Below are 24,941 nucleotides of genomic sequence, written 5' to 3'. Positions count from 1 at the left end.
GAACATTTACCAAAAAAATCTTCTGACATTTTTCGTATTAAAATATCTACTTAATAAAGGAAAAGAGACATATTGCAATAGTCATTCAGACCTCCTGAAGTTTTAAAATAAAAAATAAAAACAAAAATTTAATCTTGTAAACAACTCAACTGCACAGGACTCTGTAAATATAGATTTGAGGGTGAAAACTGCTAAATGCATGGTTTCAATCAGTTCTCTTTCAAGGTTTTATTTATAAAATGCATGACAAAAGTGACAGAAAAATGTTCTAATTAAGAACCTGAGAGGATGCAATGTTAAAACTACTTATTTAACTAGAACATTTTTTTCTACAGGTTTTTTTTTTTTTTTGGTTACCTGAATTGTTTGCAGGTTAGTCAGCAGCAAGTTTTGCCCTCTTTGTTCGGCTAACAAAGACTCTCTTTGTTGAGAAAGGCGGACTTCGGACAATTTAAGCATCTCCTTTTCCTTTTTCAAGTTTTCTGCTCTTACCTTGAGGCAAATACAAGTAAAAGAAAAAATTTAAAAGATCCCTCATTGTTATTTCTTTTTTTTTTTTAATTTTTTTTTTTTAAACGTTTATTTATTTTTGAGACAGAGAGAGACAGAGCATGAACAGGGGAGGGTCAGAGAGAGGGAGACAGAATCTGAAACAGGCTCCAGGCTCTGAGCTGTCAGCACAGAGTCTGACGCGGGGCTTGAACCCACGGACCGTGAGATCATGACCCGAGCCGAAGTTGGCTGCTCAACCGACTGAGCCACTCAGGCACCCCCCTCATTGTTATTTCTTAATGCTAATTAGAGACGAGGACATTTCTTCATTACATAAGAATTTATAACTCTTAATTTTCAGGTTTTAAAATATGAAGCAAAAATTATGGGAATATCAATAGACCAAAGGAAAAAAATCTTGCAATTACCACAAATACTTAATGATTTCTCTGCTCTTAACAAATCAGACTTTGAAACAGCCAACAAAAAAACCTAAAACATCAGAGTAAAACAAAATTGCAAAATTTTGCTACATTCATACCTATATATTATTAAATTATGCAAGTTTTAGAACCAAAGCTTGGTTTCTAAGTATCTGGTTTGAGAATGATGACGGATTTATTTCCATTTTTTCTGCCTCATGAAGAGTACACTCTGAGTCTCGGGAGATTTGGAAGGGTGCTCTGAAAACAAATATCCTCAAAGTATTCATAACTACACCATAAATCATAAATGAGCAATCATAAAACTTACTCTCCCAGTTTGAAAAAGTGATGCTGTCCATTCCCCACAAATGAGTGGAAACATATAAAAATGAAGGGATGTAGCCAACAGAATTAGAAAACCTAGGTATAAGTCCCAACCAACCCATCTCTCACGACTATTTCAAACAGGAAATCATTTAAGTTTTGAATCTGTTTCTCAACCGGTAAAATGGGGGACAAGTGCACCTAGCTCACAATGATCAGAAAGTTGTGAGACAACTTTACAGAACAGTAAAACATTAAATAGAAATTCATCATCAAGAATCCAGTATAGTTGAAAGTACTGCCAATTTCTAGTAGATATTTGTATTCATGTTGAAATTCAGAAATATAATTTATAAGATTTTTATATTTTTATCACAAATGAGCAAGAATGAATGAAATATTCATTTGTCTGTTACAGAAACAGTGATTTACAAATTTAGTATGAAATGGAAGACCTGTAAAGAAATCTTAGTCCAGAAAAGCAAATTTCTTTCCCCATTTAGTTTTGATAGAAACAATCACTAAACTGATGCACAACTAGGTATTTAGAAACTATGCTAATAAGGATTTGAAATCAGGGAGCCGGGATGTCAGTCAGTTGGGCGTGTGACTCTTGGTTTCAGCTTGAGTCATAATCTCAGTTTGTGGGTTCGAGCCCCATACGGGGCTCTATGCTGGCAGCATGGTGCCTGCTCGGGATTCTCTTTCTCCCTCTCTCTGCCCCTCCCCTGAGCGCACATGCACTCTCTTTCTAACAAATAAGTAGACTTGAAATCCATAAACCTCTCAAACACCTGTATCATATCAACCAGTGGAATCAAAGTAATAACTAAAAAACACATGTCAAATGCAATTTACAATGCAAATCAGATGAGGGAAATTGGTCTCACTTCTGCAACAGCCAGCTTTTCATTTGCTCCTCTCAAATCTTGCGTCATTGTATTGATAATCTGTTCCTGCTTTTGAGTTGTTGCAGTAAGTTTCTGATTTCTCTCATGTAGGGATGTTATTTCTCGACGATATCCTTCAACATTATCTTGTAACATTTCATAACTTATGTGAGAGAAAAGAATTCCATTAGCAACTGAAATACTGAATCCTAGCTTATTCCTTGAAGAACTTTACAACAGACTAATTTCACACGATTAACAATATGAAAAAAAGTACCTTGTGTAATAATGTAAAACCTTCAACTCCAAATTTAACAGTTAAATTCAAATTCTAAGTAAACTTTAAGTTCTCATTTCATGCTGAATTAACTTTTTAAGCTAGATTTTGATTCTTTTTAAGCTAAGAATTTTGATCACATTCAAAATAGCACCAATATAATGTTGATACATGAAACACCCACCACGATACAGAACGCAATTTATTTATGCATGGTTAGAGTTTTGCAGATCCTTTTTTCCTCTATAATTCTTTCTATTATGTGCTTGAAAGCCTACAAATGGCTGGCTACAGTTATCAACATAGGGGAAAAAAGGTGCTTATATCTGGGGTATCAAACTGTTGGGACTGTATGGAGGAAACAACCTGCCATATGCTTACAAAAACCTAGTTTTATCATGCAGTATACAGAAATACATTTCATTCTAACTTACTAAACTAACAAGTATTTGATAGACCTACTAAAACTATAAAATGAGGTTTACTATTACTTTTATAAATGACCAAGAAAGTGAATTTTCTCAAAATTAACTGTCTAGTGCTTGCTTCTCTTCTACCTAGAAAAGGCTGAATGAAATTTGCTCACATTTTTCTCATCCTCTTATGCATTTATGAAATAATTTCGTCCTATAGAAACAGTAGATTGTTCAATCTCAGGAAGGAAAACCAGCAACATTCTTCACATCAATTTCAACTTATTAAAAAACTACCTGGCCTACTTAGGAAATGCCCAAGAGAATCATTAATCAATATTCAAAAATGAACCCCCACAGCCCTGGATTATAGTCCACAAATGAGTAAACTTTTGCAAACTAATCCTTGAACTGGATTCAACTGAATATTGAAGTTCAGACTATTTTTACTAAGACTATTAACTTATGAATAAAAGAAAACTTACCGTTTAGAAGCAAAATCTAGTTGTGTAGATATTTTGGTGTTTTGTGATCGCAAATCTGTAATTTGATCCTGAAGTTTCTCAAGCTGCTCATTTTGTATTTTTTCATTATCTGCCTTTTCTTTCTTGTAATTCTCAAAAATTTCCTGCAACTAAATATTGATGAAATTATTAAAAGATGACCACCTGTGTTCTCAAAGAATCTAACCAAGATAAAAGTGTCATGGTGTGTTCTTACCTGTTTAAGAGCAGCCTTTGCTTCTATAGCCTCTGCTGACTCAATTACAGGTACCGGAGCAGGAGTGGAAGCAGTCTGTGATGTACTTGAACGTTTTGGAGTTGATGCAAGAGAAATATCATCTAAACTTGAAGCTTCAGAAATGTAAAAGTAATAATGTAACATCTCTTTGTACATATGGCATTGCCAAAATAAACAAGCTCGACTTATTTAAACGAAACAGTAAGATTACAGAGATTATGAAAGAAGGAATCTAATGAACAATCTACCATGATCACTTTCAGTTTCTGGTTAGAGACAATATTTGCAAATGAAATGGTGAAACAAGACATAACTAAAAGGTCATGGAGATGTAATGTATAGTATGGGAATATGGTCAGTGATAGTGAGTTAACTCTGTATGGTGACAGAAGGTAACTAGACTTATAGAATGTGGGAGTCATTTCATGTTGTATGCAAATGTCAAATCGTTATGAGGTACACCTGAAATTAATAGTATATTGTATGTCAACTATACTTAAAAATAGACAAATATAGTAATTCATGGACTCTAAGATGCACACTTGTCAACAATGGTCAGAATTTCTTCTTTCTTAGTCATACCTAAAATGATTATGTGTTTTAGGATTGGTGATGTCATGATTGATCAATCACATATAGTAGATAAATTTGAAGCTACCATCAGTAAACACTGCTTATGTTGCAAAATCTATTCTATAATATACATTTAAAAAATATTTCCCAAAATTACTTGGAATTTTTTAGGATAATATGTAAAAACCTACCTTGTAAAGGAATGGCAACTCCTGTTGTTTGTGACAACAAAATACGGTACATATCACGCTGACGAACTATAGAATCAACAAGCTGCATTTGATGTTGTCGTGACTCCCGGAGTTGTTCTAATTCAGTGAGGGCATTCTCAAGTTTTAGCTGCAGCTCAGTGATTCTGTAGGAAAAGAAATCAGTCTATTTCACATGACTGAGATTGAGTTATAATATCTACTATAAATTCTACTGTATTTCAATAAACTATAAATTAATAAACATTTTACCATCTATCATTAAGCATAATGTTTTGTCTCTCTTATCTTTTCCTTCTTCTGCTGGTATTTTAAGAACCACTTTAAAAACCTCCACCATACAGGACTCAGGTACTCACCAATGTCACCTGAAAAATCTGTTTGCAAAAATCAAACCAATTCCACTCAGTCCAAATCTCAGTCTTGTTAGCCACTGCTCTTTCTCTGGCACCAAACACATTTTTGGAAAAAATTCGTTACTCTGCTTGAGTAATTCCTACATTACCTTCTCCATGAAGCCTGGTCTGTTTCCTTAAACCTAGGCTAGGTCCTCCACCTCTACACTCTCAAAGACAGACTTCTAGCCATTACAGAACTGAACACACGGGACTAAAATTATCCTACTTATTTATATACCTTATTCTATCTTACCATCAATCTCATCCACAAATTGAGATCCCTAAGAGTAAAAAAAAATTTTTTTTGTATTGTTGCTCAATTCTTTTTTCCGTTAAGTCATCATATTCCCAGTTTACAACACTATTAGGGACACGTAAGAACTTTTTAATAAATATTTTTGCTAAACAAACTGAGGTAATCAGTTGCTTACTTGGATGAAGTTGTTTCTTGTTCCTCTCTTTCTCTGGTTTCCCCAAGTTCCCTAAGGGCCACTAAGAGACGTTGATTTTGCTGTTGAAGTTCTTCAATATTTCTATAAGATACTAGATGCTGTGATATTACTTCAGATGAACTACTTATATCAGCGGAGCTCACTTCCTCATCACGAATTACATGATTACCCCTTGCTTCCTCAAGTTCCATCAAAAGCACTCTAATCTAGAAACAAAATTTTAATATATTATCAAATAGCATTGACTTTGATTCTGGAAATGTTTACAATAAAAATTTTCAAATGAAAATATTACTTTATGAAAGCCATCAATATTAAATTATCTTAATATCAAGATTGTTTTAGATATTAAAACTTAATTTTAATGGGAAAAACTATTTTTCATTTCTATAAAAGTGTCAATGAAAGCTGTTGTTTTTTTTTAAACCAGCAATTCACAATTCTAGAAGGATGGTCCCATTTTTGTAAAACAGTGGCCAAATAAAACACAAAGAAATATATACCTGTGTGTGTGTATGCTTGCACTTGCATGCTTATGTATATATTGTATGGTGCGGAAGAAGGACAGCATGAAAAATAGATTTTAATTCCATTCATATGAGGTTTTCATGTATGTGCGTAAACCTACACATAAAATTGAGGATAAAATATATGAACAAGATAGATCTACATTCTTGACTTACTCAGTTGGAAAAAAAAAGTCCCAGAGTAATGCATATAGCATGGTTTTATTTCAATAAAAACAAGAGGTGGGCGGGGGGGGGGGGGGGAACGCACCTGGGTGGCTCAGTCACTTAAGCATCCAACTTCTGATTCTGACGCAGACTCAGGTCCTAGTCTCACAGTTCACTGAGTTCAAGCCCCGCACTGACAATGCGGAGCCTGCTTGGGATTCTCTCTCTCCCTCTCTCTCTACCCCTCCCATGCTCATACATGTGCTCTCTCAAAATAAATAAAAAAAACCAAAAAACAAAAAACAAGGAATGCTTATACATGTTCATGAATGTTCACATGTGTCTGCATATATATGAAAAAAGACATGAAAAAATGTTAGCACTGGTTATATTCTGGGACTTGAGTAGGAGGCAGAAACTTTTACTTATCCTTGAATTATATCATTTATTACAATCGGTACTTGCAATTTGAAAATTTATCAAGTACTTAAAATATAAATGGGAAGGGTGATGAAAAAACAAAAAAACAATGACTAGTCTATAATTCTGTTAGAGTAGTATCCCTAACTGATGAGAACTTCAGATGCAGTAGTTCTATCTTAGATACCTGCAGATTCGATCACTACTGGGCAGTCTATACAGAAAAAAAAAGAGAAAAGAAACAAAAAATTCTAACCTGTTGTGAAAGATCTTTTATTTGTATTTCCATTCTTTGATTGTCTCTTTCAAGCACAGATGAATGTTTGTTAGCTTTATCAGTGCCCTCCTGCAATCGTTGAATCTCCTTTAAAACATAAATTCTAATGAAAATTCTGTATTCCCTTCTAAGATCTATACCAATAAAGTAGTTATATGAACAATAAAAATACACAGTGCTCAACTACTTCTGTATAAAATAGTAGTTTCTAAAGAGTTACTTCTCTACAAATATGAACACATACACTTCTTAATATCTCAAGTACTGCTTATCATTATGCTAATGCAAACAATGGAGAATTTGCCACTCCGAATTAACTGTAAATTACAATTATACAACCACATAAAATTAATAGTGTATATCAAATAACATCACACAAATACTCTCAAAAGCTGTGTTACTGAGATGAAAACAAAGGACTGTATTTTAATGCTAATCATTAATACGTTGCTTATCTGCAAATACATATCAAAAGTAAAAAATGTTGGGTAAGGGATGCATAAGACTTGTATAAAAAAGGCATCAGGAATTAATTCTAAAGAAGCAATAGCCAATGTTTCAAGGCTGTTAAAAAAAATAGCATAAGCAGTGCCTTGCTAAGTTTCGCATCACAATATCACTAATTTAGGGGCATACTTTTAAGGAGCCTGAAAAAAGCACAAAATTTGTTGAAATCTTATACTTTATCTCAAATCCATACAAATTTTGCCTCTTGATGAGTTTTTTTTACATAATAATGTTTTAAATACTATCCAAGTGAAAGATGGCTCATATTTATCCTGTGGTTTCAAGTACCTGAATGCACTGCCCTAAAGGTATGCATAAACCATTTTCTGTAGAAACAAGTATGTAACAAAATGAAGAAGGCAAATACTCATGAGAGATGGCAATGATACAAATCTGCTGAGTTTAAAATGGGATTAACTATGATGCCAAGGAAGAAGCAATTTGGTTATAAAACTCTTAAGTATCTAACAAATGAACATCACAGAATCTAGACTGGAGGACACATGATATTGGTTATGGACAAAAGATTCTACTATAAAGAAAATACAGAAATTATCTATAAATTCTTTACTAGTTTTAAAAAAGTATGTAAAGGATTTTTATTGTTATACCTGCACATTAGTGAAAAACAAATAGGTTTTTTCCACAATGACCATCTGCCCCTCTACTTCACTATCCTCTTCAGACAATAAGCTCCAGGCAAAACACTCTCAACAGTGAGAAACTCAAGATGATGTAATTATATCCAAGGGACTTCTTTTCGAACAATGGGGTTGGGGGTGTGTGTGTGTGCAGATTTTAAATGCCAATATTCTGTCAAGGCAAGACTGACAGATGTCATATAACCCAGAAGAAAGAGACCATTAAATATAATATACCCTGATTTAAACTGACAAGTAAACTGTAATAGCAACAGCAACAAAATTTTAAGTTTGAATTAAGGACCCTATTTATTTATACTAATCTCCAGGAAAAAAAAAAAAAAAAAAGAAACTGATCAGTTTAGAACAGCAGATACAAATGGGTTTAACTGAATTTTCTCAATAAAATTTGCTTAATAAACTTTGACTACTTCTCAGTAATATTAATAGTTGTACCCTAAAAGCAAAATTATCAGAAAGTTTTTTAATCATTATCTAATAAAAAGGAACCTTAAAAGGGAAGATATTTGTGAATTTCCTTGGTACTTCCAATTGGCAAAGAACAGTTAACAAAATAATGTACATAAATATTTGCCAAATTATGAAATGTTATAAAAAAGGAGTTCTTCTCTATGGTCAAACAATGTTACCATTTCTAGATAGAATATCAGAACCTGACTGACAAGGAATGACTGTGACAAATTTAAAAGAGTTCTATTACAAAGAGACTTATTTTAATTTGAAGAGAAGCCCAGCGAGATCTGGCTATTCATCATCCACTAGAGAATCCTACAGAAAACATCTCTAATGTCTTAAAAAATATAAAAGGCTCCCATAATTTTAGCAGAGTAAGAATAGAACATTTCATTATTACAGGTGTTTAATAAAGTAGAATTACCCTATTGCTGAAAAAGCACGATTAGCCTTTCCCAACTCAAACACTTTAATTCTAGGAAAGAGTTACCTAGTAAATCATGTGTCATCTAGATTTTTCCCACAGCTAAAATTTAAGAATGGAACCAACCTTCATAGCTTGTTCAAGCTTAACAGATAAACTTGCCACAGCTTTCTGAGCACGTTCATACTCCTCACGCTGGCGTTTCAAAATTGGTGCTTTAGCTTCAACTTCTTTCACTATTTCATCTAGATATTTATTAATTCTTTTATTCTCTAGTTTCTCCAAAAGCAACTGATCCTGAGTTTCCACATAAGCATTATACAGCTGAAAGGAGAAGAGGGATTGTTTCAAATCTGAGCATAACAACAAAAGTATATACCTGTAATTGATACAGCCTCATAATAAACATGCGTTAGCCCTTATATAAGACATTAATGTTTATTTACTATGTTGTAAGAACCAGAAACCAAGAAAGCTTTTCTTGGAATGTTCCAAGAAATCATCAGATGATTTTAAGAATAATTTTTCTCAGCATTAAATTTCAGCAAATTTCCTTTTGCTGAAGGAAAACAGTAAGATTTAAATACCATTCGTACCTCAGTTAATTTCATGCCAGGCTTCACTATCTTAGCTACAGCTGCTGCAGTAGGAGACATGGCTGCAAGTTCTTCTTCAGATAATATGGCTCCTGTGCCAAGACATAGGAATCTAGTGTATTTCTGTAATATTTCAAACTAAAGCCACTAACAGTTTTTTCAAGACGAGTAAAATGTGACACCTATGAAGCATTACATACAAATTCCTATGTGGATTTTACAATGGGGTATCAAATTGTCAGGTAACATAATCCAATTCTAAAAATCATGCAGTTAAGTATAGTTAAAGATATTCTGGAAGTTGACACATAAATTATGTGTGATCAAATGATAATTATACTTGACAATATAGTAAAGATACAGATAGATATTAATTTTAAAGTAAAAAATTCTAATTCTATAAATTAATGGAGTTTCCTTTATCACAACATGATAAAGAAATACTATTAGCGGAAATTAGTAAGAACTATGTAGGAAGTTCTAGTACTTCATTCAAACCATTATTAAGTACCTATTAATCCATACCTTTACGTTTTGTGGCAGAAAGCAGGTCATTTGCATTCTCTAATTCCTTCTCCAACTTTCCTATTTTCTCAAGCATTTCTTTTTCCATTTGATCTTTAGATTCCTCCACTTCTAGAAGATGATCTTGAATTGCTTTATTGGCTAAAAACATTTTTAAAGACAATATCCAAACATACAATTAAAATCTTGGAAGTTTATAAAACGTAACAGAATAGTCATTATTTTTCCCTTCAGTAGACAACATTAAATTGTAGACAGGCTATGGTTTATGGTTGACAGTCACCCTCTGAAAGTTCTTGCTCTACATTCCTTAAATGTCCTAGCCTGGTGAATCTACTTCTCCTTTGGATGTCTCCAATCTAAGGGGAAAATAAGGGAATTCAGGTTGTAAAGAAGTGGCTCTACGTATCTCTTTGATTTTATTCTGATCTTTAGAACACAGAAAATGACTGGAAAAAGATCATACGAAAATGAAGAATATAAGAAAATCAAAGACCCTAAAAGACACAATTTACAAACTGAAATGTTAGGCTTATTTATGGAGTAAGAAAATACCCAAACTACTCATCAAGTAAGTGTCTCATAAATGGAAGAAAAATTTCCTTTAGAAATCAGACCATATATAGGATTATAAGATGAAAAAAACAGAAAACCAGTAGCTAACTCTATTTTCAAAATAGAAAATATCTGCTGAAAATAGAATTCAAAGTTTCTTACTCCAAGAATCTTTCTTCTATACCAAATTTTGTCTCTAATAAGATTGCCTTCCAAATCCAACAACCTACACAAATGTGAAGAAAAAAAACACCTTTTATCTAAAACCAAAAATAATCCCCATAATTTAAGTCTTACCTTCTCCAGCTTCTTTCAAAAGTTTGTGCAGTTCATCTACTGCTCGGGTCAGTTCATTGCTCTTTGCCTCGGAGTCATCAGCAGCACTCTAAAATTTAATCTTACAAAGTTATCTGACATCCAAAAATGCAACAGTAGGACACTAAAATGTGAGGCTGGGCATTTACCTTGTATAGATTAGAGAGTTTTATGTGAGCATTTAATTCATTGTGGAATTTCTCTTCCATACTGGCCTGCTGTTCCTTGGCCTGCAAAAAAGACCCAATTACAGCAGTCTCATCTGAACTGAATTTAGAATGCTTATCAAAGACTAAGATAAAAAATACAATTTACAAAGAGATAAAAATTAACATCAATTTTCATGATAAAGGTGAATTACCTTAAAAACAAAAATATGTTTTTATCTTAAAGTGTAATACATAAATACTAAAATTAACCATACTCATTTTCAAACAATATATTGGATATTGGATAAACTACGTGATTGCCTTTTCTGGGTCTAGCTATTTTAACCTAGCTACAGCATATCAGTATCCTGGCCATTTTATGGTGCCAGAAATAGTTCACAACATGAAATCATTTTAAAAATAACAGCCTCATAAATGCTTTTTTTTTTTAAATTTTTTTAAATGTTTTTTTATTTTATTTTTGAGACAGAGAGAGACAGAGCATGAGTCGGGGAGGGTTAGACAGAGAGGGAGACACAGAATCCGAAGCAGGCTCCAGGCTCTGAGCTGTCAGCACAGAGCCCGACGCGGGGCTCGAACTCACAGACGGTGAGATCGTGACCTGGGCCGAAGTCAGAAGCTCAACCGACTGAGCCACCCAGGCGCCCCGCCTCATAAATGCTTTGACGATTTTATAAAAGAGAAATTTTAAAGTGGTCTTCTATACCTCTTTTAGTTTGGTCAACAGCTCTTCTACATGTTTTTGAAGATTCTCATTTGACATCTTCAAGCCATTCATCTGTTCTTCCATTCTGGAAACCTAGGAACAAGAGAGTTGGGTAGAGGGAAGATGTTGTATTAGCTGAAATTAATTTTCAATTACATAACATAAACGTATGTTTCGATAAACATAAAGTTTAGCTGCCAAGTGAAAGCAAAATAATCCCCAAACCCAAAAAAGGATTTCATATAAAATATGTATATGTAAGAGAATGAAAAATAACAGCTCACAGAACAATACACTTGGATTTAGTTGACAAAATTTATCACCACTTCTTAAACAAGTCTTAAAGATATATAAAAAAATAGTAGAGAGTATCAAAATTCATCAAAGAAGATCTTAAAATATTTAATTATATGCAACTGGTTCATTTCCTAGGCCAAATGTTTGAGTTATGTCCTCCACATTTCTAACATTATAATACATTTCATTTGGTATACCCATGGAATATTTTTGTAATAACCTGGCACATAAATGTAAGTTTTAACCAAAATGAAAAAAAAGTTTTACTAACTTACCTCTTCTTTTTTGTTTTCAAGATTACATTTAAGCTCTAGAATCTCATTTCCTTTTTCTCTGCCAAGAGCCAGAAGTTCATCAGTTTTAGTTTTCAACTCTGTATTCAGCCATGTATTCTGATTATGTAATAACTCCTTTTCTTGCTCCAAACGTTTTTCTCGATACTAAAAATATCCAAGAAAATCATGTTTACAATTAAAGACAATATAGGGCTAATAAAAGATTTTGTCTGTAGCTAAAGAACACAAGCAGAATCTTATTTTAACAGAAATAAGTATTTGCATGCATTCTTAACAGAAAATAGGTAATCAGGTAAGATAATCATATCAAGAACTATAAGAAACAAACATCACATAAACACTTCAATTAAAATGGCCATAATATTTAATTAATTCCCTGATATTAAACAAAAACAAAAACATAGATTTTAGTCACTTTATAGATAACCTGCCCACATTTAAAATTTAATTTAGGGAGTTTTAAGCAAACATTGTATTTTGTGCATTAGAAATTATTTGTTACTTGCTTTAACAGAAACATCAGAAGCTTGAAGTTCATCCAGTTTTAACTGAAGATCACCCTTTGTGGCATTGCTTTCTTTAAGTTTTTCATTTAGACGTTTAAAATCCTCTAGAAAGGTCAGAAGAGAATTTGAAAATAATGACTAATTAATGTTCAGAGAAACCAAACATCGAAGATACATCTCTAGAAATACAAGCAATTAATACAAAGTAGTTCTCGACTTCTTTATTTTGTTTCTGTCATACTTAGTTATAAATTTAATTTAAACATGCAGATGATAAACCAAATTTGTGCACCCAAGCCAACATATAACTTACACTGGTTATTTTAAATGCAGTATCTTAAGCTAAATATGCAAATTAGCATTAATTTTCCTGATATATACTTACAGATCTATTAAAATTTCATAAATAGCCATTTAAGTTAAAAAGCAGTGATAACAAAAACCTACTCAACAGAGCCAGAACATGTACATGCTTAGTTTTCTATATATTCCTTACAGCAAAGTTTTATTAAATTTTTTTTTTTAATGTTTATTTTTGAGAGAGAGTGAGCATAAGTGGGGGAGGGGAAGAGAGGGGGACAGAGGATCCAAAGCAGGCTCTGCAGTGACAGCAGTAAGCCCTATGTGGGGCTCAAAGTCACAAACTGTGAGGTAAGGACCTGAGCCATAGTTGGATGCTCAACTGACTGAGCCAACCAGGTTCCCCTACATGAAAGTTTTTATTAAAAAAAATTCCGGGGCACCTGCGTGGCTCAGTTGGTTAAAGTGTCCAACTCTTGATTTTGGATCAGGCCATAATCTCATGGTTCCTGGGTTCAAGTCCTGCATCAGGCTCTACACTGATGATTGAGATTCTCTCTTCTTCTCTGCCACTCCCCTGCTTGTGTGTATACCCTCTCTCAAAATAAACAAACAAAAAAAAATGTTTCAATTTTATCTACCTATTAGTTGATCAACTTCATCAACAAATACTCTGAAGTAACTTTTCTGAGACTGGAAAAGTATAGTTACCTAACTGAATAGTACTGTATAGCAACATAAATAATTGAAAATTCTTCCATTAATAAAACTTCAAAAATTTTTAAAAAGTAACCAAAGGGAATTTGATACATTAAACTGCTTAAGAGTCATGTTTACCTTAAAACATCAACTGTTTCACATACTATCTACTATCTATCTTACGGTACGTGTGTTACTTAGCTTATGTTCCTGCCTCGTAACTCCTTCAGTCTGTAGTTTTAAATATAAGCTCTCCTTTCAGGTTCTTCTACATATTGAATGTTTATGGACAGTTTATTCCAGCAAGTGTGTCTGTATAAAATGAAGGAGTTTAGCCTCTACAACTAACACTTAAACTGCTTCCAATCTGATGTTATAAATAACGCTGTAGTGTTAGCATGTAAATCTCGGTTCAAATTACAACTTCTTAGAGATGTTTTTCATTTATGCATACTTATCTAGACACTGCTTTAAAACCTTGGTAATGATCTAAAGACAAACGAGTGGCAGACACAATAGGATATTACATCGAATTATATTCTGCGCTATGACAAAGAAACACCAGCAACAGAAATGGACTGAGGATTAATTCCTAGCACTGTAAGAAGAGACAGGAAAGAGTGAAGTTAGAGCCTAAAGTATTTTCTCATACCTGTTAAATATTCAAGTTCTTGAGATAGTCTCTCATTGGTTCTAACTAAGTCTCTTTTCTCAGCTTCTAATTCTTCTTTTGTCCTTGTAAACTGGCTCTATCATGTAAAGGAGAAGCATAATACATTTAAATTAAAAAATAAAGTTGATTAATCATTATAGGAACTTGAACACAGAACTTTAACATTAGCTGTGGTTTAAGAATGGTTGGTTTTTCCTTATAACTTAATACATTTAAAAGTTTAAAAATTACCCATAATCTCAACACTTCTATTTATATTTTGCAGTTTTAAAAATTATTTTTCATAGCTTATGAAAAAATTTCCCATATCATTATTTATCACTTGGAAATGTCCTAGTTACTTAAACATGACTTTGTAGACAGGACATTTTATTTCTAATTTTTTGCTGCCATAAAATACAATTATGATGACTGTCACTGTATTTACACCTTGGTTCAAATTATTTTTTTAAGAAAGAGCCCTAGAAATGGAATGTCTTAAAACCTTTAATATATTTTGTCAACTGTTTTACAGCAAGATAATGGCAATTAACATGATTCATAAGCACCAATCTCAAGCCACTCATGCCAGAACTGAAGATTAAAAAAAAAAAAAAAAAAAAAAGAAATCAATGTTCACAGGAGGAGGTAAAAAATAATTACCTGATTGTTTCATCTGCATTTTTCCTTAAAAAAATTTTTTTTATTTTTTTGCATTTTTCTGATTACAAGTAAAGCAGAGCAACCTTTCACATTGCCATAGACCATTTGTGCAGCTTCCTGTTGTTTTTTTTTTTAATTCCTTTGCCCATTTCCCCCTTGAATGATTTTTCTTTAAGGATGAAAGCAGTCATGTATTAAGGATCCAAACAGTCATATTTTAAATGAAAAATACTTAATAGCTTCCTTGTGTTCTAGTTCTATGCAGAAAATTTTAAATTTCTATTGGATTAAGTCTAGCACTCTTTCCCATTGTAAGTACCTTTAATATACCAAGTACATTTTAATTTCAAATCAAACACAAGTTTTAAAAAAGCAATAGCAAGAGGCTGACATTCCATCTAGTTTCTCACGGACTATGACCACTTTATTAAACCAATGGGTGACCAATCCTCATGATCATATTCTATCTGTTATTCTTCTTACTACTCTAAAATGATTATTATATGGATTCACCCATATCCCCAACCAGATCACAATAGTTGAAATACTGCCTGAGCAATAGTAAACATTAGAGAATTTCTAGGTAGGTTAAGTAGGTGGACAGATAAATCTGTGAATGTCTATCCTACCTACAGTTCTATGGCACTTTATTTACAACATGAATTTCTGGAAAAAAATCACAACCTTAAGAACTACAGAGTTAAAAGCAAGTTCCCTTTTATATTAAGCACTAATACATTCTGATGAGTAAAAAAAATGCTCAATCAATAAAACACATAAAGGACCAATTAAGGAATATATATTTATGCATTTTTGTTTAGTGATAGAACACGCTTCATTTTCCCATTAAGTAATGAGTAAACACAACCAGAATAGAATACTTCCTCAAGTATCATGTTTATAGTTAGCTTTATTCACAAAAATAACTTTTACCTGAATGGCAATATTGCGATCCTGAGCAACTTCAAGTTCTTTATTTTTCTCAGTTAGTGCCTTCAGTTGATTGTCTGAATAAAAGGAATTTTATGAACTTAAAAACTGCAATGACGGTTTTCATCCAATTGCCACCCATATGTATTTCAAAATGAAGAAACTGAGACTCAAAAAGACCAAGTTGTACATTCCAAATTCATGAATATTCCAAGTTTACTTGTAGACCAAATTTTTAATTGCGCTATCCTGTCTCCAAAATCACATTTTTGATCATTCTAACCAACATTTACAGGAAAACGCATATGTAGTTCTCACGTTTATCATTTTTCCAGGACATCTCTGAGTCAATCATAAAGAATAAATTATATTTACAAATAAGAAAATTGAGTAAAAAAAGACAAAACCAAGAAAGTAAATAACAACATTTAAAGTATAGAAAATGTATACAGAGCAAATAACAATAATGGATAATTTTAATTCAGCTTGTTTATCACTTTAAAAAGAGCCTTTACCATGGAGGGAAAAAGTTATGCTTGATACTGAATTATCAAACCCACAATCTCCACTCATAATGGTCTATCTTCCCTTGTACAGTCTCTCCCTTAAATGCACACAAGTAACTAGGAAAAATATACTTCCTGAAACTTTCCTCCATTAAAATACATCTATATTATTTACGTGCTAGCAATTTAATGACTAAATACGTTATCACTATTTCCGATCTTAAGTTCTATTTAAACAGTTGGCTTATTATACAGAAAAATCTTGTTAAATTAGTGTAAATTTTCTATTTTGCACTTGTATCATTTGCTGCTTTCCAAAAGCACAGATTTAGAATGATAAACTAAAAAAACACAAACATAATTGTATACTCCTAGAAGGCATACTAGATGCTTATTATACAGAAAAATCTTGTTAAATTAGTCTAAATTTTCTATTTCACACTTGTATCATTTGCTGCCTTCCAAAAGCGCAGATTTAGAATGACAAACTAAAAAAACACAAATATAATTGTATACTCCTAGAAGCCATACTAGATGCCTTGTGTAAATAGACTCATACACCTGAAAGTATAAAATAACCAAACTTATGCAAAACTGTGCTAACTTCACACAGGAAGGACTGCATGTGTACTGTTCAGCACAGTATCAAGTACATAGAAGACAAATGATAGGTTACCCTCATCTTTTCCAGATCTCATAAAAGGAGCAATAATCCAGTAATTTTCCTGAAATTCTTAAGTACCACAGCTCTACAGACCTAGTTATCATGCCAAAACAGAACTAAATACAGATGGATGAACCAGATGTAGCTACTCGAGAAATTACTTACACCTTCATTACACGTGTATATATACCATCGTACATACATGTCATATTTTTTAAAAAAATTAAGTGCTTCAAAATGAGCTGAAAAAAACTATGACCTAAATACTCGATGGCCACAGACCTGGTTAAATAAAAAGGTTGAAGTGTTAACCATTCTCTTGATTATTAGCTTCTGTGTTCCCAATCAAATTAAAAATCCAGCTATCCCTAATAATACCATGTCCCTACTCTAGAAAGCTCTTTCCTGACATTTGCTTTCTTCTTTCATAAGCAAAACATATAATACACATCATTTTCCTAAGAAATGCCACGACCTTTAACTAAGATCTTGTGTACCTTCTAGAACTTAATGATAGAAGGAAACTAATTAAAAAGGAAATCACTCAGCTTTCACAAGAAATGGGCCTTAAAGAGGAAATATCCTGGGATTCATACACATTTGTAAAAATTGTGACAGTTAAAATTATAATAGAACGAATAGGCTTTAATCTTCAACATGCAAATAATAAAGTCACTCTCCTTAATCACACTTTCCGTTGCATAATGCTTTATGACTTTTTATTTTTTTTATTTTTTTTTCCTATAAATTTTAGGTTCTTTTATTCTATTGATTGCTTTATGATTTTTTAAAATGCTTTCAAACATCTCTCATTTGATCTGTACAGTTGTGTAAGCAGACGGACAGGTGGTTCTAGCCATTTTATATGTTATGATTTACATGTGGCAAAAGAACTTTTTAACAGCAGAATTGGAACTCAGATCTCCTGACCATTAAGCCCTATGACAATCAGTATTTTCATAAATAGTAATGTTTCCAGGGCACACAAAAAGGTATCTAAAAATCTCCATTCTCCAAGAATAAAATAAGGACACAATTAGATACTTACTGAGCTTCTCGAGCTCAAGCCTCAAGCTTTGGCACTCTCGGGTTTCATTCACAAGCCTCTCCTGGCTGTGGGACAGCCTCTTCTCTATCTCAAAGTATTGTTGTTCTTCAGAAGAGCAGAGAAAAAAAAAATCAAACACACATGTGCACATACTGTCAATACTGCTACTTATTTTTAATAACATTGATTTTAATAGTTAAGACACAGTATTTGAATCTCACTCCAAATAAGAGAATTTAAGTAAAGGTACACAGAGCACTGAAAGGACTTTAACATTTCCTTATATACTTATCTATATATGTATATATGAACATATACACGTATATGAAAGAAAACAAGAACTAAAGAGAGTTTTACAAATTACTTCTCTGTCTATTCACAAGACTGAAATTCTTCAAGGTAGGCAAAATCTCTTATCTTAGTATTTTCCCCACACATTACTTTTTAGCATAAAGCTGACACACGTACAAAAAACCTTATTAAATGGAGAAAGAATAATTAAAAACTGCTTTGTTTTAAAAGGTTGTGTAAACAGACTCATACACCTGAAAGTATAAAATAACAAAACTTAAGCAAAACTGTGCTAACTTCACAGGAAGGACTGCATGTGTATTGTTCAGCACAGTATCAAGTACATAGAAGACAAATGATAGTTATGTGTAAATTAATGAAAAGAATGCTGTATACAACCTTCAGTGTTGGGATTCAGGGAATTATTAAAAAAAATTTTTTTAACGTTTATTCATTTTTTGGGAGAGAGAAGAGAGAGAGACAGACAGAGACAGCATGAGCGGGGGAGGGGCAGAGAGAGAAGGAGACACAGAATCCGAAGCAGGCTCCAGGCTCCGAGCTGACAGCACAGAGCCCTGTACGGGGCTCGAACTGATAAACCGAACCGATAAACCGAACTGATAAACCGTGAGATCACCACCTGAGCCTAAGACGCTTAACCGACTGGGCCACCCAGGCGCCCCCAGGGAATTACTTTTTAACACCAATTCTGCTCGATAATTACATTTTTTTGAAGTGATAATGTATTCAGAATTTTCAATCAATTTAGCAAAAACAGCACCATAACCTCCACCCCCCCCAAACCAAGAAACTTACAGAGTTTCTATTTCTAACCATAATCACGGTGGTCTTAATCTCTCTTCAAGGATGTTCAAGTCACTGTCGCCGGTAACTTTACTTGAGGGTCTGCTAGAGGTATCTATAAACAGGTCTTGAGATACTTCCTATTAAACTCCAGCTTTTACAGAGAAATCCAAGGTATCAAACTTACTTAACCTATTTACGATCGCTGCGTTTCCAGCGCTGTTATGCACCTACTCATTTTTGTGAATATCGACATCGTTACTGGACCCGCTCGAAGGGCTAAAAAACAGAACTAGGTGCACGAAGTGGTCAGTTCGACAAAGGCCTTTGAAGGCAGGTGACCGGAAAACTGAGCGGCAATCGCTAGCATTTTACGCGCCACGTAAAGACACGGTACTCTAAGCTTAGAGGGAGGGGGTCGCGCGGACTGGCTGGTTAGTCCGGGGTAAAGAAACCCAGATCTTCACAATTTGTGTGCCGACCAACGTTAAGTGTCCCTATGTGAGACTACTCTAACTACAAAGAAAACGGAGCTAAATGTAAATTCAGTTTCAAACAAAAGGGCTCCTTCCTTTCAAACTGTGAGGGAAGCAGGTAAGAGAAGGCCTACAGGAGGGCGAGGCAGCACAGGGAAGCGATGCCATCAGCGAAGTCGTACGCAGAAAGCGAGCTTGCAAGGGGAGAAGACCAGCCATGGCTACGGAGTCGGGCCCAGAACCACGGGCGGGAAGAGCGTCGCCACTTACCACTCTCCACCTTAAATTTCTCATGCCGCCCCTTCAGGCCATCGATCTCGGATTGCTGGTCGGCAAGGAACTTTTCAAGTTTGTTCTGGACGGACTTAGGCAGCTTGTTCAGTTCCGTGCGCTCCAGGACTTGCTGCAGCACCGCCGCCATGTCGATGTGGCCGGGGGCCGCGGGGCCAGCGGCCGGCGCAGCAGAACCGGAGAAGAAAGGCGAAGACCAAGAGGACCCAGAAGCCTGGGCGCCCGCCTCGACCACCTCGCTCCGGGACTCGCGCGCGCCTGCCCGCCGGAGACTCCCGCGGCGGGACCCTGGGAAATCGAGTCCTGCGTTAGGCGCCGCCGAACGCGCCACAGCGCCCGCGCCCGAAGTGCGCGCGCAGCCGCCGGAAGGTGGGCACCCTGGGTATCCGAGTTCAGAGGCGGCCTCTGACCCGGCCGGGCACTCCGATTTCCGGCTCCCCAGTCCACCCGCTTCAAGCCCCACAGACCTGTGGGAAATGTAGTGGTTTTTTTTTTTTGTTTTTTTTTTTTTTCCTCAATCCCTTCGGCGAGCCTGATTGCGCACCGCCCATTCCGCTTCCTCTTTTCTCCCCGCCCCCCGGCTCTCCTCAGGCCGTACGACTACTGTCCGCGAGATGGCGCCACGGAGTATTCGTCAACTCACGTCCCTCCCTGAAGAGCCAGGCGACCTTACCGTCAAAGCTCCGGGATGCCATGGGTCGTCCTCTTTGGCGGCTTCTAGACACTGAGCCACTAGAGGGCATCGGTCCGAACACGGTTGAACGGCAGGCGCCGGGCTACCGCCACGCTCTCAATGGCGCCCGGAAGGGGGCGGGGTGGCGACCGCAGTCCCTTTGGCTGAGGTGCTGCGATGAAGGAAGGGGGGCAGCGTGCGTCATCAGTATGCGCCACTTGACTCCCGAGACCCTGGGTTTGGAGTGGGAAGTGAGGTGTGGGAAGTCTGTCGCTTTCTGATGAATTCATTGGCTGTGGAATTTGGACCCGAGGGGAATCTGGCCCCTGGAGGCTGGTTCTTGCACCTTAAACCCCTTTCTCGGGAGGACGGACGGTTCGACAGGTTTGCCTGTCATGCGTGCAGAATCTGACTGCAGGTGAGTCGGCCTACGGGTGTAATACGTGAGTGTGAGGGTTGAGTGTGTGCACTCGGGCTCAGAGAACCTCCTTTTGAAGGAAGGAAGTAAGGAAGAGACCGAGTGTAAGAAACATATGGGCAGACATTCCGGCACGAGATTCAAGTCCAGCTTTGACAAAACTTAACTTTGTTTAAAAAGGCATACTTAGAGCCTGTGTGTGTGTGTGTGTGTGTGTGTGTGTGTGTGTAGCGGAGTAACAGTGAGCCAACAGGAATTTAAGGCGCTCGTTTCATTTTTCTTTGTTTTAAGGTGATACTGCAGAAAGTGTTACCATATGTTTCTACTTCTTGAATGGAGAAACTATATACAAAAGTTTTGTGTTGTAACAAAAGTTTTAAAACACACTGTTAAAAACCGCTTATGACCCTGCCTCTATAACAGAACTACTTGTTTCCAGATCGTAATTCTGTGACTTTTAAGCCGAACCTGTAGATTATTTCATATTTAAATATGCCTCTGAAAGAATTTATTAGGTCCTTTATTGCAAATAAAGTATTCCTAATGTCATTCTCCTGCAGTTCCCACAGTAGCAGCCCTTTTGTGAATATCAGTAAGGTAAGATTTGATTTTTCTCCAAAGTATTTTATGTAAGCATGTTAACTAAGGTTGCTGGTATGGGTAGCACTGTCTTAGGTCCCTAGCCCACTATTCGTGATTTGGAAAATGCAGATATTCTGTGTTTGGACTCACAGAGTCCTAAAATTAGATGGGTTTTCAGACTTGCCTGATCCAAATTCTTTATTTTGTAGACTAGGAAATCTCTCTTTTGTAGAGATTGAGCTGTCTCAAGTCACAGTGCTTGGACAATTTGCATAGCTTATGCTGTCACACAATATTTCAGGATAAATTGAACTGTATTAGGCAAGATGTACATTTTTAGTAGGGTTTTTGTAAAGTATGGTCAACTATAAAAAGTTTTGAAGAAGCACTAAAGTAATATGGTTACTAGGTGATAGTTTGGAAAAAATAGGATTGCAAAGTTACATTTCATTACTTTGGAGTCATTGTCACTGCTTTTTCTTGAAGAATTAAGGATTATTAAGACAGAAGGAAAAGTAGAATAGCACAATGAAGAAGAGGAAAGTTTAATATGTTAAGGCACTATTAAAAATGGAAAGACTTTAAATTTATAGCAGCGTTACTGATTTAGATAGGCAGTTCTAGACTTAGTCTAAAGAGAAATTTTGTGCAAACCCCATTTACTTGCACACTTGTTGGAAAAGAGCTAGGAAGAAATGTGATGCATTTTGAGACAAAACTGAACAGGCTTTTTTGAAAAAACAACACCCTGTAGACAGTTTCAAACTGGAACCAATTTGCTGGGCTTTACTTTTGGAGTAATGGAAAAATCATTGTGACTGGTGATTTTCTTTACGGGTGTCAGATATGCCACTGCAGCATACTTATAGTTGCCTTGGCTTTATTGTGCCAAAAGTTTGAAATCTTTTCCAGAACTCAAATGACTCTTATTCCTATTCAAAATGCTGCAGCTGTCATCCATAAACTGGAAAGAGAGAGCAGAACAGGAGTTACCCTTAGTAAAGGGTTAATTGAAACACCAACTATGATTCCTCAGTATGAACATAGCATTTAAGGACATGGATTCTACAGCTAGACTGCCTAAGTTGAAATTCCACTTTTGCCACTTACCAGCTTTGCTGCTTGAGCAAGTTCCTTTTTTTTTTTCTTCATCTATAAAACGAGGGTTATTAAAAAGGGGGGGTTATAGTAATAGTACCTACCTCATGGAGTTTTTGTGAATATTAGGTATTACCACATGTACAGTACTTAGAACAAGGCTTTATACAAAGTAGAAACCACGTAAATGTTCATTATTCTTGCATTGCTATTTATCAAATTTCATAATTCTAATTAGACTGTGAGTTACTCAAGGGTAGAGGTCAAGTATTATTCATCTTTGTGCCATCCGACCTGGCTCAATTTCTAGCACATAGTAGTTCTTCATAGTATGCTTATTGAGTAAATGAATTTGATTCTATCTCCCAATGAGCAGCTCAGAAATTGTCTTCTTTCCTGTTTTTGAAATGAGTACAATGAGGCTCAGCTTAGACTATCAAAGATGTTACAACTAAGGAGTAGCAAATTAAATTAAAAAAATAGGTGTGTTGACTGCTAGGTTGGTTTCCCCTCCCTTATCTTAGCTATAGAAGTGGGTTTTATCTTTTATGTCAACTCTAGTTGATTGGTAATCATTTCCAGCAACACTGTATTGAGGACTCTGAAGCTACATTTAAACTTTGCAGGAAAGAATTCCCTATTTAATAAGCAATCTCTGCAAGGCATGGGATAGAATCAGGGGAGTACCACTTCTGTCTGTATACAACCTCCATGACAAAAACATTGCAAGTTATACTTTTACTTAAGAATGCCATATATTTTTTTCTCATAATTTAGGAGATAGAATTAGTTCTCAGTAATGGGAAGAACCTACATCGTAGAAGAGGCTGTTGGCCAGTATCTTTCAAACATTAATCTTCAAGGAAAGGCTTTTGTCTCTGGTCTTTTAATTGGACAGGTATGTATCTTTTAGTGCATTTATTGATAAAACAAATTACTTGTTTATTTAAAATTAAAATATGCTGTTTAACAATAAGCATAAGGTTAGGGAATGGAAGAATGGAATGTAAAAGAAGAACTTAATATGGATCTTTGAGGAAAAATATAGAGAAGCAGGACAGACCCCAAGTTTGCTTAAGTGAGAACACATTTCCTTTTGATAATGTAAAAGTAAATTATAATGTAAAAGAAACCCCAAAATTAGAATTTTACTGACCAGATTATACGTATCTTAATGTCTTTCCAAGTGTTTTATACTCTCATCTAATCTTTATTAATTCCTGGTTGTCTAATTCTTTGCAAAAGTAGCTTTTGACAACTTTATTTCCCATTGTTTATCTTATCTCAACCTTGGTGGCGATAGTGGGCATGTCTTTGTTACATGCTATGGTATCCATTTTACTGATTTTTTTTTTAATGTTGATTCAGTGGAAAGGGAGGAAAAGGGAATAGGAGAAATTTGGAAATTAGACAAATTTTATTTCCCTTTTAGAGTTAAGCCTTAAAAATCAACACAAAATGGAACAGAGATTTGGGCACTTATGTTAAAAAGCATAAGCACCTGCTGATTTATCGTATAATCAGCAGGTAGGACTGGTCAGCAGTATAAAGCGACAACAAAAGGAGAGTCACAGACACACTGGCCTACCTCCATCTAAACACTAGTTAGAGCTGAGTGCACTGTGGCCCAAGGGCTTGATTTTGATGCCTAGGAGCAAAAAGTTCTATCGTAATAATTTTCTTTCTGAGTATTTTATCATGATGCTTTAGAATCTTCTAATTGTGTAATTTTTTTGTTTGATTCTATCCAGATTTTCAAGCTGTTTCCTTTTATAATTTGGTGCCCTCTGTTACCTACTTATAAAGAATGTACTGTCCAGAAGAGTCATGTGTTCACACCCCTTCATGATATTCTTGTTTTCAGCATCATTCTGAATGAGCCTAGTTAATGTCAGTCTAGCCCTGAGAGACCGGTTCATTTTCAGGATTTTCATACAGCTGATTTCCTAACTTGTAACGCAGAGGGTAGACCCTGTACTATTCACACAGATAATACCACCCTATGAGGCCTCACATTAGGTAGCCAACGTACCTCTTGGCAATAATCTGAACTACTTTGTGATTCAGGTTACTTGTATCCAATATGGGGCTCTTTTTGCTAGGAGCTTTTTTTTTTTTTTTTTTTTTTTTTAGTTTATGTGTTTATTTTGAGAGAGAGAGAGCCCACCTGGGGAAGGAACAGAGGGAGAGAGAGAATCCCAGGCAGGCTGTGCACTGTGTCAGCACAGAGCCCAATGCGGGGCTCGAACTCAAGAATCATGAAATCATG

The 24,941-nt window shown here is 35.2% G+C and overlaps 2 protein-coding genes across 4 annotated transcripts in view; one reads left to right on the top strand and one right to left on the bottom strand.

Annotated features, from left to right (window-relative positions):
* Window positions 1–20,734, bottom strand: part of TPR (translocated promoter region, nuclear basket protein) — a 64,493-nt gene extending 43,759 nt beyond the window's left edge. For all 3 annotated transcript variants that reach the window (XM_049634060.1, XM_049634062.1, XM_049634063.1), the window contains exons 1-20: window positions 20,575–20,734; window positions 19,881–20,189; window positions 18,040–18,144; window positions 15,825–15,898; window positions 14,229–14,325; window positions 12,578–12,681; window positions 12,051–12,215; window positions 11,479–11,571; window positions 10,752–10,832; window positions 10,585–10,672; window positions 9,733–9,873; window positions 9,208–9,299; window positions 8,738–8,935; window positions 6,545–6,652; window positions 5,174–5,400; window positions 4,327–4,490; window positions 3,542–3,675; window positions 3,307–3,455; window positions 2,132–2,294; window positions 358–492 (exon numbers count right to left, since the gene is read on the bottom strand). In XM_049634060.1, coding sequence (XP_049490017.1) covers window positions 358–492; window positions 2,132–2,294; window positions 3,307–3,455; window positions 3,542–3,675; window positions 4,327–4,490; window positions 5,174–5,400; window positions 6,545–6,652; window positions 8,738–8,935; window positions 9,208–9,299; window positions 9,733–9,873; window positions 10,585–10,672; window positions 10,752–10,832; window positions 11,479–11,571; window positions 12,051–12,215; window positions 12,578–12,681; window positions 14,229–14,325; window positions 15,825–15,898; window positions 18,040–18,144; window positions 19,881–20,189; window positions 20,575–20,644 — 2,697 coding nt within the window. In that variant the 5' untranslated portion in view covers window positions 20,645–20,734. The remainder of the gene's footprint in view (window positions 1–357; window positions 493–2,131; window positions 2,295–3,306; window positions 3,456–3,541; window positions 3,676–4,326; window positions 4,491–5,173; window positions 5,401–6,544; window positions 6,653–8,737; window positions 8,936–9,207; window positions 9,300–9,732; window positions 9,874–10,584; window positions 10,673–10,751; window positions 10,833–11,478; window positions 11,572–12,050; window positions 12,216–12,577; window positions 12,682–14,228; window positions 14,326–15,824; window positions 15,899–18,039; window positions 18,145–19,880; window positions 20,190–20,574) is intronic.
* Window positions 20,735–20,754: 20 nt separating this feature from the next.
* ODR4 (odr-4 GPCR localization factor homolog) overlaps window positions 20,755–24,941 on the top strand; it is a 34,224-nt gene continuing 30,037 nt past the window's right edge. Inside the window, exons 1-2 of the mRNA XM_049634067.1 lie at window positions 20,755–20,992; window positions 23,450–23,570. Coding sequence (XP_049490024.1) covers window positions 23,472–23,570 — 99 coding nt within the window. The 5' untranslated portion in view covers window positions 20,755–20,992; window positions 23,450–23,471. The remainder of the gene's footprint in view (window positions 20,993–23,449; window positions 23,571–24,941) is intronic.

The sequence above is a fragment of the Panthera uncia genome, chromosome F1 (genome assembly GCF_023721935.1).
Source record: "Panthera uncia isolate 11264 chromosome F1, Puncia_PCG_1.0, whole genome shotgun sequence".
In the NCBI taxonomy this organism is placed as follows: Eukaryota; Metazoa; Chordata; class Mammalia; order Carnivora; family Felidae; genus Panthera; species Panthera uncia.
Note: the sequence above shows the minus strand (reverse complement) of the source record. Positions and strands in the feature narration are given on the sequence as shown.